This window comes from Tripterygium wilfordii, chromosome 12 (genome assembly GCF_013401445.1).
Source record: "Tripterygium wilfordii isolate XIE 37 chromosome 12, ASM1340144v1, whole genome shotgun sequence".
Lineage (NCBI taxonomy): Eukaryota > Viridiplantae > Streptophyta > Magnoliopsida > Celastrales > Celastraceae > Tripterygium > Tripterygium wilfordii.
The window spans coordinates 5934360-5945776 of NC_052243.1; the positions used below are offsets into that span (position 1 = coordinate 5934360).

An 11417-nucleotide genomic window follows, 5' to 3' on the forward strand; every position below is an offset into this window, starting at 1 on the left:
GTTGATGGGCCTTTTAATAAGGACAAAGTCGTGCAGGCCTTACACACAAAGTAGACAATAGCCCACATGTGTTGTTAGTTTGGACTATTCATGCGGTGCACTCACGAGTATCCAAATTATTTCATAAATAAAATAATAAAATAGGGGCTTTTCTAAAAATATATTTTACAATAGAATATATATGTATATATAGAGAAATTCTCCTATGAGGTCTTAAAATGAGGTTCTAACTTTTAGGGTACAAAATATTTTAAAAAATATATATTTGTACTTTGATCTGTCTTATGAATCCGATAATATATTTTGATCGGTCTTATGAATCCAAATTCAACATGACAGGTGAATGATAATTCTGAATCGTTGAATATAAAACAAAAGATATCTCATACAATTTTCAGATTGTATTTGATTTTTGTTCTGAACATAAAATATATCGTTGAGTTTGAACCCTAAAAGTGAATCCTAAATGTTAGGATCTCATTTTAAGATCTCATAAGAGAATTCCTCTTTATTTATATATATATATATGTATGTATGTATATATATTGTTACCTTCATCGAGTATTTGAAGAAGGTCTACTTCTCTTGTTAATCTTAGACCTTTCCTAAAGTACTTTGTAGGTTGGTCGGGAAAATCAAAACACATCCCGTGTGCTGTCCATTCACGTTGCCAAAAACGCTCATTTTCTGTCAAATTTCCGTTGAACCTAATATCTGGCCAACGATGATCCAGATATTGTAGTAGTACAGCTAATGAATCTCTCTATTTGTAACCATATGATCATGGAAAAGAAACAAAAAAAAGTCGTCAATTAGAAGTGAGAATGATATAATTTACCAGAAATTGATAATGACGTTGTGCATCTACTCACCGTAACAAAAGAAGGTCCCTTTGGCCTGCTTGTAGTGCATCCGCTTTCGTTGAACCGTGGAACCACTATGTTATGGTAATACATTAGCCAAAGACCGTGAGTGGTGAAGTTGTATATGATTGGTTCTTCACAAAAGCTTGTACCACCACTGTTACAGTACGACGTCGGCCATTGAAGGACAATTTTATAATAATTATACTTGCCTTGTTGTGCTTTTATATTAGATGAAAACAATATGACAACCATTGCCAGAATGCAAATCATTGCATCACCAATTGATGATTTCCACATCGTTTGTTAACCAAAAGAGATTATAGAAGCTGAGAGTTTGTGCATATTCAATCATTCCAAGGCTTTTTATAACCCATCATATCTTCTAAATGACAAAAAATGTTTTTTTTTTTAACTTGCATAGAGATAGAGATGAATCAATTCTACCACACATTACTTGTTTAAATCATAAAATGAACAAACATCATAAATTTTTTATTATTAAGAAATAATAAATTTAAACAAGAGAAAAGGCATATAACTAATGGACACACCTAGGTGGGCATAATTAATTAGTTTTTTGATAAATAAATAAATACAAGAAAAGGGCATATAACTAATAAACACCCTGAGGTGGGCATAATTAATGGACACCAGAAGTTTTTTGTTTTTTTTTTAATAACAAAGAATTATTAATATTATTTCTTCCTTTCTTTTTCATATTTTCAACATACCATATGTGTGATTGTTTGTTGATTGCATCACCAATTGATGATTACCACATCATTTTTCGATAAAAAAAGATTCTCGCACTTGAATTTGTACATCTTCAATGAATTCTAAAGCTTTTTATTACCCTTTTATCTTATAAATAACAATATATATATATATATATATATTTTATTTTTTTTATTTTTTTTTGCTTGCATAGATGAATGAATTCTATCTCATATTACTTGTTTAAATTATAAAATGAATGACCACCGTAAAATTTTTGTTATTAATGATTAATAAGTTAAAACAAGAAAAGGGCATATAACTAACGGACACTCTGAGGTGGGCGTAAAACAAGAAAATGGCATATAACTAATGGACACCCCGATGTAGGCATAATTATTGGACACCTGAAGGTTTATATATGTTAATAACAAAGAATTATTAACATTTTTCTTCCTTTTGGTTTCATATTTTTATCATATCAAATGTGTGATGGTTTGTTGATTATTTTGTTTTACATATTGTCTTTATTAAAGCAATGAATCTTTCAGCAAAATTTCAAACCTACTTGATAAGACTTTGAACTTTCATCATAGGATATGTGTGATTTTTTGGAATTGATTTATTGCTCTCTCATATAAAAACTCTCCAAACAAAACTATTAACAATAATAATAAATTCTAAGTTAAAAATATATGAGTACTAAGTAAATGAAATTTTATTCAAATTCTCCTAATCTCTAATATTTTGAAGGGTTTGGATAAATAAACCCCTCCTATTTTAAACCCACTCCCCTAGACTGTCATGTCATGTCCCCTCTTTCTTTTTTTTCCTTTTTTTTTAAGTATATGTCATGTCCCATCTCACACACACAGATATATATATATATATATATATATATATATATATATATATATATATATATATATATATTACGTACATATATATATAGATATATACATATACTAAACATCTATATATATAGTACATATATATTACGTACATATATATATAGATATATACATATACTAAACATCTATATATATATATATATATAGATATATACATATACATATACTAAGAGCACCCACAGTGGGTGCTATATCTCACAATTGATACTCCACTTTTTGGAAAAGTTCAGCACTATACCCTCACAATGGGATCTTTTTGCATACTTGATAAATAATGGTGTACAATGGAAATTTTAGAAAAACTTGAGAGTTCAAGCGTGAAGTAATTTTTCCAAAAGCCAATCAAAATGGGCCACCTGTCATTGGTTGTTGAATACCCTAGATTAATACAGAGCATCGCCTTCGTATCACGCTCTTTCAGTTTGCAAACGAATAACGATACTGTTTTATGAAAGATATTGTTTTATGAAAGATATTATTTATGAAAGATACTGTTTTATGAAAGATACTGTTTTATGAATGATACTGTTAATTATTATTTTTCTTTTTAATTTTTGTGTAAAGAAAAGAGAAATTATATTTTTTTGATATTAATTTCATAATTTTGTAAGACATAGACAATAATTTATTCAAGGACATGAATAAAAGTTTCGGATGAAGATTTGATGAATCCATACGAGTGCATGTACGCATCTAATCGTTCCGCATACGAAGTCGCCCATGCAGCTGATCAAGTATGCCTACAGTGAACCCATTCAGGTGTAATAGGAGGCATTGGATAATTCCTTGTCAAACCAACTTTGACGTAGTGATTACCATTTACGTGCCCTATAGCGATGGCAACGCGCTGATAGGGTGATGGAGGAGCTGTACGTAGTGGTAGATATGTTCAACTCTCTACATGATGAAGAACATGAAATATCACATTGTATGCAGAAGCAATCAATAGACCCATGTCTGGCATTGTCATCCAATGCTTAAATGGTGCTGCAACATCATCTCGAAAAAAGTTCAGTGAGTGTTTAACATTGTATGCCCTCTATTCACCGCCAAGTATATCAACATATTGTTTCCAAAATGCGTCCAACTCTACCATCAGGTTGAACATTGGGCCATTCATCTTCCCCATGACCAAGACACACAGCTATCGATCGAAAGCCGCAATTTCCATCAGCTTTTACATCTTGTACGTCCCTAATGTAAGGATGCAATATAGCTGGAAACTGATCAATATAGGATCGTAAAGAGTAGTTTTCCTTTCTTAGCGTCGAACTTCCCTATGTAGAGAGAGACTGAGTATTGTAAATTGAGGAGCAACTGTGTCTCTTTGGTTCATAAGATTGGAAAACATCGTACTCAAAAATCTTCGATTCGGGGTGTCCGGATGAGGAACTGTGTCTGTGAGGCTCCCGAGGCTGAGGCTGAACAAAATCAGTCCCATCAACAATAGATGCAGTTGGATTGTTACGGGTGGTGGCTACCTTTTTCTTTGTGGACGGACGCCCTCTAGTGTTGGTCTTCACAGCCGGTTCACGGAGAGAAGTTGTTGCATGTCTGAATATTTCCCTCAATTTCCTTAGCCAACTGAGTTTAACATGTCTTGTCTGCTGCTTGAAATGTTTTGTGAACATTTGTACATCAGCGCTACAGTCGATGTCATCATCCTCAAGCATCTGACAAGGCAATAGATCAAGCTTTCTCCAAAATCTATCAATGGCATCAAGCGGTAAAGTATGACCCTTGCTCACGTACATGATTTGTTCGTGAGCACACGGTAGTCCGTAGCTCCTACGAAGGTGACATCCGCATTTGTAAGCAATTTGTTCAACATCTTTCAACCGCTCAAATTCGATCAACATTAGATTCAACGCCTCGATTGAAACAAAACCACATAGATCCCGAAGGTGCTGTATATTGAATCGGTGTTGGACGATAGTTCGACTTCTCTCAATGCTAGCTTTAATAGCTGTATCCTGAGACAAGACAATCTCATGGATCCATGACATGGATCTCTCCAAGTCTGACTGTGATGAGCTCAAATATCTTTTTAGCTTAGCATGCTGACTCTCGACCCTATTAGTCGTGTGGTTCCCGAAATGCAGATATCTGTCGGTCCAGGCGGATACAAACATCTTCTTATATGGTGTCAGCCATACATCTTTCAGATATTTTATCACTACCAGGAACTTCTGTAAGACTACTTCAAGGTGTTCCATATTACTTATGCATGCGCTCTCATTTTCAGACTCGATCACCGTAGTCCACATGTGGTAGAATGCATTCCATGCTCTATTGTCTTACATTGATGATTTGCATTTGGTTAAAATACTTTGATAGATGTGCCATCTACAAAGTAGTTTCGAAGCCTTTGGAAATACCTGAGCACACACTTTCATCAGTCCCAACTCTCTATCTGTAACGATAACTCGTGGGCTAGTGCATCCATGCATTACGGATTGCATACATTCCAAAACCCATGTATAACTGGCCTCTTTTTCTGGGTTTAAATATGCAAACGTTATGCAAAAGGTCTGACTAGTTGAAGTAACACTAACAATTTCTACGAGAGGCAACCCGTACCTGTTGGTCTGATATGTCGCATCCATCAACAACATGTTCGGGAATGCACGCAATTGATCTAGCGAGCCAGGATGTGCAAAGAATAAATCTTCAAGCTCATTGGTTGTATGTTTTGCTCGATAATCGAAAAAGTATTCATGGTCATTGAGGAATGAGAACACAGATTGCATTTGTGATTGACCCGATCTCTCAGCGGTCTTGTGCTTCTTGCGTGCATTATATATAGTTTTGATGGTGCTCACGTTGTTTGGATCTCGCTTTTTCAACTCCGTCAATGTCTCGCGACTTGGAATTTTGAGCAGACATGTCAACCATAATTTGAATTTCAACTTCAGAAAGCCGATAGGGGTATGGATGTCCCTCCATATATGATGCTGGATCATGATTATGCTCCACACACATCACCTCCACCATCCAATCATCTTCATGCTTCATTTTCCCCCTCTCAATTTGAACGGACATTCTATTTTTTTGGTGTCAGTCTGCTTCAGTGAGGGTTTCTTGCTTTGATAATTGCCACCGCGATCACATTTAAATTGTAATCTGTGTTTTTTACTGAGCCCACCAATATCTGGTCTATAAATGACGATGATATATCCCAATTTGCGTCTAGTTTGTTGAACCCAATCGATCAACGATTGCCGTGATTTGAACACCTGATAATGTGTTAGATCTTATTAGAAACTTATGAATATACATTCAACATAACAAAAGAGCTCATATTTTGATAGACTAAAACATTATACCATATCGGTTTCAAATTCACATCTATCGTCAACTTTGATATCATCTGTCATCTCATCCGCATGTTCGTCTTCTTGCTTTATTTCGGCTGAGATAAAATCACCCTACCAAATAAAAAATAAACTAAATAACAAATACACTAAATAAAAAATATTTACTTAAAATTATTAAATCAGTATATGTATTTACATGTTCACTTAAATTGCTTGGCAAATGATAGTCGAAAAGATCGCTAAAGTAATCCATATCCACAATAGATCTCGGCTGCACTTTAGAGAAAGTAGGAGCTACGAACCGATCTCGTCGAGATGGCTAAAGGCGGAGATACTTGCACTAATTAATCTGAGAAGTAGGCTCGATTCAAGGTAACAAGAGATGCGTCCTAAAGGCCCACTTTGGGAAGAGCTTTCAGTAGGAAAGACGAGGTTGGGTTACAAGAGGAATTCCAAGAGATGCAAGGAAAAATGGGAGATATATATAGGTGTATATACAAGAGGTACAAGAGGAATTCACGCTTGTTGGAGCATAGTGGTCTCACGTTTATTGACCATGAACTATCAAAAGAAGACAAAAAAAAAAAGCAATTGGAGGTGGGTTATAGAGTTATAGGTGGGGGTCTGAATATATAAGATTCCCGTGAGGTGAGTTTGTGTTGCATATTTACTGTTCAAATAATTAAAATAACTTATAATTGTGGATCAAATGCAATTCTTTTCTTTTTTGTTTTTTTTTTGAGGAACCAATCAACACAATTCACAATAATATCTATCACGGATTCCCATGCAAAAAAAAAAAGAAAAACAAAGGGATGGCGTGGGAATCTCTTCTCACATTTCTCTTGATGAAAGCTTTTTGAGATTCTTAATGTGATTGATTGATGAGATGATATAGGGAGGGTTTGTATAGAGTTAAGGAGGGGGTTTGAATAGTGCTTCCCCTAATCAACTGGAATGATCTCGATCACCTAGATAACTTTCTTCTTTAATAAAAGTAATTGTTTATACTAAAAAATAGATTTTGGGCTATGCGAAAAACCATACCCAAGAGAAACAAAGTGGGCCCTAACAGTAATAGCCCAAGGCATGAAGAATACTCTACGGAAAATGTCATTTTAATATTCAAGTGACAAATGTTGGACAAGTAAGTGAAACACAAATTCTTTTTTCATATAAGTACTTTTTTTTCCACATAAGTACCTCTTTTAAAAATTAAAAATTACATAATCTCACATTTACCATTATTCTTCAATAGACATGAATTTTTTAAAAAAAACCTATAACTAAGACATCTACTCTCCATCTCCACCATTGTCATGTTTGTCTCCATCCCTACCACCATCGCACCTCCACAATCATCTTCTTCATTTTTTTATTATCCTTTTTTCTTTTTTTTTTGTTAGTTTTCGTCTTTATCTTGTTAGATCTAAGATGTAATATGATATCTGAGATTGTAATATGAGATCTAAGATTGTAATATGAGTTCAGATATGAGATCATAAAAATCTGAGATCGTAGGTTATTGTTTCAATAGTATTATAGATTTGAGATTGTATGTTACTATTTCAATATTACTGTTTGAAGCAGCAACATTACGCGAGCAAAATGTACCAGCTTTGGGTCTCCCTTTCCAGTGGCCATTTTGGACAAAATCTGGTTGGGCATTGTGCGTCCCAATGAGGGGAGTACAACGGCAATGGTGATGTGGCGAATCGTCTGGATTTGAGACTTTTTCTTTCATGTTACTGTTTCAAACAGTAACATTATTATGTTGCTGTTACAAAAATTAATATTTGACTAATTTTGACATACATTATCATGTTAATGTATTGGCGTTGTAATGCAGAACCATGTACTATAAATTGAGTATTTTTTTAAGGTCATTTGCTCCAATAAGAAATATGACAAAGGTTTTGTTTCTTATGAAATAGTAACATGAATATGTCTGAATGATTTTGCATAACTTGGCAGATTAATTATTTCGGATCTAACACTCATAAACTCAAGGAAATCCTGAACAAAAATCATGTATCCAACATCTACACCTATGTAAAAGCAATGAAGTATATAACACAATAGATCTAGAGAGAGAGAAATGGGAGAAGAAGAAGAAGAAGAAGAAGAAAGAGAAACAGAGAGAAAGAGAAGAAGAAAGAGAAAGAGAAGACAGAGAGAAAGAAGAAAGAGAGATTGAGAAGAAAGAAAGAAAAGAAAGAGGTTGGGGTATAAAGGTAAATGATCATCCCATAACTCCATGAGTACTGTTATGTCAATGTGTTTTTTTGTTGGACATAAATATCCAAAAGTACACTAATGGGTACCAGCTTGTCATATTGGTGCCCACTTAATGAAAGTTGGACAATTAGGTCAAAGAAAAAAATCAGTTTGCCACATAAGTACCTTTTTTTCCTAATAACTACCTATTTTATTTGTTTCATTATATAGTATTCCGAGTTTGCCCGTCTCTCTCATATATTCCCTGTTTTACGATAGTTTTCTATTTTGAGGAAGCTTTATTCAGATTTTCTCTGCGTTTTGGTTTTGTGATTGATTGCATTGATTCGAGACAAAATCATCTGTTTCTATAATCTCACAACTCGATTTACCTGGCTTCATTAATATTGTCAGATCAATATTTGATATTGGTAAGGGCAATCTTCGATCGACTTTTTTTATTCGCCACTGTTGCTTCGCCACCACCATTGCTCCTTCACCACCATCGCACCTGCACAATCACCTTCTTCATTTTCTTATTCTTCTTCTTATCATGATTATTTTTATTAGTGTTCATCTTTATCTTGTTAGATTTGATATCTAATATGAGATATGAGATCGTAATCTGGGTTCAGATATGCTATCATACAGATCTGAGATCATATGTTACTAGTTCAATATTACTACAGATTTGAGATTGTATGTTACTGTTTCAATGTTACTAACAGTCACATTACAAGAGCAAAACGGGTCAACTTCGGGTCTCCCTTTTCAGTGGCTATTTTGGATGGAATCTAACTAGGAATTGTGCATCTCAATGAGGGAAGTCTAACTGTGGTGGTGATGTAGCGAACCGTCGCTAAAATCGTCTGAATTTGGGACTTTTTCTTTCATGTTACTGTTTCTATGTTACTGTTTCATCATGTTACTGTTACAAAAGTTAATATTAGACTAATATTTATCTACATTATTCTGTTGATGTATTGATGTTGTAATGCAGAACCATGTACTATAGATCGAGTATTTTTTTTAAGATCATTCGCTCCAGTTGGAAATATGTCAAAGGTTTTGTATATTATGTTACTGTCAAAACAGTAACATGAACATGTCTGAATGATTTTGCAGAACTTGATAGATTAATTATTTCAGATCCAATATTTTGTGTTTTTTTATGTTTAGTTGTTATGATTGGCATTTTTGTCTTTATGCATATTTAGAGTTTAAAAATTACAATTGAATCAGAGACAATAACTTCATCATACTACTACATTGAAATAAATAGTAACATGAAACATATATAATATTGAACTTAACATGTTTGTCAGCATACACTACAGAATCAACAATCAGTGTTACTACAAAAGATATGAACAATCTACAAACGTCAACCTGATTATTATTCATTGTCCTTGACGTCCTTTATGAAATTTGATACCATTTTTGCTCTGTACTTTCTGATTTCATGTAATGGCATTGTTTCTTCAATTTTCTTGTCGTTGTAGATTCTGTCAATGATTTGGCAGACTATGATTCCGCAGTCAACACTTCCTTGTTCTTGTTGTGGACTTTTCATTTCAGTGATCAGAGGAAATGAATTTCAAATAATAAATGAAGCGGAAGTCATTATCATCACTATGAAACAAATAATAGAAAGGGACCACAACATAATGTTATGTTGTAGTTGTTAAGTTTTACTGGTTTCTAGGTTACTGTACTTACCTCCACGAAAATCGAAAATGGGAGTAGTAACAACTTTATTCTACTTATATATACTGATTTGTTGAACTTTATAGAAAATGGAAGTGATTTATGGTGGTTTTGCATCTCTTTGTATTTGTAGATTACTGTAACCCCAGATTTTTTGAAATTTAGATGATCGAAGAATGGAAGTTAGTCACCTGTAAACGAAAGTTGTTCTGTTTTGATTTTGAACTTGCTGTAGGTGGTTGCGAAAGTTGCTGGAATATCGATGAAGGTTGATTTCTCCAATTTTTTCTTTGAAAGGAGAATGTAGAGGAACGCGCATTTAGGCTCTGTCAGGCAAAGAAAGTGGAATGACAATGTTAAGAGGGTAGTAAGGTAAATGTATATATGTTGGGTAGTTTTATGTCCATCAGTTTTTTCACTGGACTTAGATGGCCAAAAGCCTATTAATGGGTACTGGCCCGACATTCTCCCAAAAGTAGTGGCCCTATAGGTAGAAGCCCATGATAATGAAAGAAACCCAATTTGGTGGGCCAAATATATAAAAGCTCACAAACGAGTAAACCAGTAAAATTCAAGTCCAATGGTCAATTTTTCAGAATAATTATTGACAGTTGTAGGAAGAGTAATTGATCATGGCCAAGATTGTTGAGAGAGAAAAAAAAAGACAATAAAAGAGAGGTACTAGATAACATAATCCCTATCATTATGGAAGACAATGCAGGCAAAGAGTCAATAACCATTATAACAATCCCTGTTATATGAGGAATTCTTATATAAGGGTTTAAAGTAAGAGTATAAAATAAGAGTATATGTTTATACCATTGATTTGAAACATATGATACCCAAACCAATGGGTTCCACTTGTCATCTCACTCATCCACACCATTAAACATATATCCTTATTTTACACCCTTACTTTAGACCTTTATGTGAAAAGTCCTATATTGTTTATCGTCTTTTGCTCTAGACATAAGATCTCACAATTCTAGCTGTTTGGAACAGCAGTTTTGTGGATATGGATGTTGGATTTCATGTGTGTCAAGGCTTACTATCAGCCCAAAGGATTTGATAGAATGATTTGTAGGATTCTACACCGAATCTGACCTTTGTTGGATTGTGCGTAGTTAGATAACAAAAGCTATTGGCTCTAGGTTTGCCTTATGGGAAAATGACTTAAAATGCCTGGAGTGTCAATCTGGAAAAAAGCAGGAAAACTGAAGACTAATCACCAAAATAAAATGAGCTCCTATTGGAATGAAATAAAAAACAACGCATTGCTGGAGTACATCAAGATCTTCATCGATAAGGGATACATTATGGGATGTAGGTGTGCTTTACAAGCTCAAACTAAAGGATAGCCACGAAGTCTTTTGAAAATGTAAATCTAAGTATTAGTTGGCGCGAAGCCATGCTAAATAAAAAGATAAGTGGCTGGAGCCATGTCTAAGAAAGCAAATAAAGGATTGAAGACGTTGGATCTGTGTTTGACGTAAGGTAGTTTGTTGTTTCTTCCTCTTCTTCTTTTATAGTGCTAAGCGATGAGAACTTCTTTTGTTCTTCAAGTATACTTCGTGGGATGTCATAGGAATCGTGGTAAGACCACTCTCTTGTTGCTTGTTGGAGTGACTGGGTTAGTGGGCTTTGCAACCGCAACATTCTCCTGAATATGGAAATGATGGTAGCAT

General features: G+C 34.2%; 1 protein-coding gene across 1 annotated transcript; it reads right to left on the minus strand.

Annotated features, from left to right (window-relative positions):
* Positions 1-3768: 3768 nt before the first annotated feature.
* On the minus strand, positions 3769-4758 carry LOC120010507. The gene has a single exon (XM_038861298.1). It carries the CDS (start codon positions 4756-4758, stop codon positions 3769-3771), a length of 990 nt encoding a protein of 329 aa, XP_038717226.1.
* Positions 4759-11417: the final 6659 nt, after the last annotated feature.

Bases quoted from the DNA above. Each gene is read 5' to 3' on its own strand.
- LOC120010507 (XM_038861298.1), bottom strand. From the start codon at position 4,758: ATGTGGACTACGGTGATCGAGTCTGAAAATGAGAGCGCATGCATAAGT.